At 58.3% G+C, this 912-nt stretch overlaps 1 protein-coding gene across 1 annotated transcript in view; it reads right to left on the reverse strand.

The window, feature by feature from the left end:
• Positions 1-912, reverse strand: part of LOC147819418 (uncharacterized) — a gene marked incomplete at its 3' end in the record, with an annotated part of 5106 nt that continues 4194 nt past the window's right edge. Inside the window, exons 2-4 of the mRNA XM_087172703.1 lie at positions 679-907; positions 397-606; positions 1-126 (exon numbers count right to left, since the gene is read on the reverse strand). Of these exons, the coding sequence (XP_087028829.1) occupies positions 1-126; positions 397-606; positions 679-907 (565 nt within the window). The remainder of the gene's footprint in view (positions 127-396; positions 607-678; positions 908-912) is intronic.

Raw genomic sequence — 912 nt, forward strand, 5'->3', positions numbered from 1 at the left:
GTGGTACTGTTCCTGGTAATAGTGCGGGTGTCTCTGTGGAGGGAGGGGGCGGGGCACCGGGTTGGGAGGGGGCATGAACTGTGGATGAGCCAGCGACTGCATCACCTGGTTGAACCTCAGGTCGGCCTGTGGGAGGAAACAAGAGCTGCAGGTCAACGACCTCATTAAATTAACATGTTGACTGATTTGATGAAGACACAGAGTGGACCGTGTCCAAACAAAGACTAAACCCACCTGTCTGTATGACGGGATTTATGGAGCTAATAGCTGCTAGCTGCTAGCGGCTAGCTCGTTGTAGCTGAGTGTAAGTGAAACATCTCTAACACACATCACATCTTTGTTCTAAGCCCATCGCTTTCACAGATCTGAACCAGGACCAGCAGGTTAGTCTCTTACCACGGGGACCTGCGGCAGAGACGGCACGTTGATCCTGGGGAGGGACTCTAACTCGCAACCCTGCTGCAGCTGCTGCAGAACCTCCTGGAAGCGGCTCTGGAGCTCGGCCTGGTTCCTCCGGACCACGCCTTCCTTCTTCTCCCACTTCTGCCTCTCGTGAGGGAACTGCTGAGGGAACTCCACCCTGAGGGTGTTCAGGTACTGCTCCACCTGCGACAGGTGAGGACGTGATCAGTGTCATCAGAGCGCTAACCCCTGAGATACGTGCGGCGACGTCCGTACCTCTCTGAGCCACGCCTCGATGCGAGTCATGGCGACGTCCCTCTGCTTCTCCACGGCGGCGATCTCGTCCTTTAAGGCCTGCAGCTCCACCTCCTGCGCCTCCTTCCTCACCCGCTCCATCTCCTGCCTCAGCTCCTCCAGCTCCACCTGCCACCGCCGCTGCTCCTCGCTCTGCTCCTCCGTCAGCGCCGTCAGCTTCCTCTCGCTCTCCTCCAGCTCCTTGGCCAGCCTGAC

Source organism: Seriola lalandi, unplaced genomic scaffold (genome assembly GCF_002814215.2).
Source record: "Seriola lalandi dorsalis isolate HSWRI2012SDOR001 ecotype SW California unplaced genomic scaffold, Sedor1 jcf7180002053629, whole genome shotgun sequence".
Lineage (NCBI taxonomy): Eukaryota > Metazoa > Chordata > Actinopteri > Carangiformes > Carangidae > Seriola > Seriola lalandi.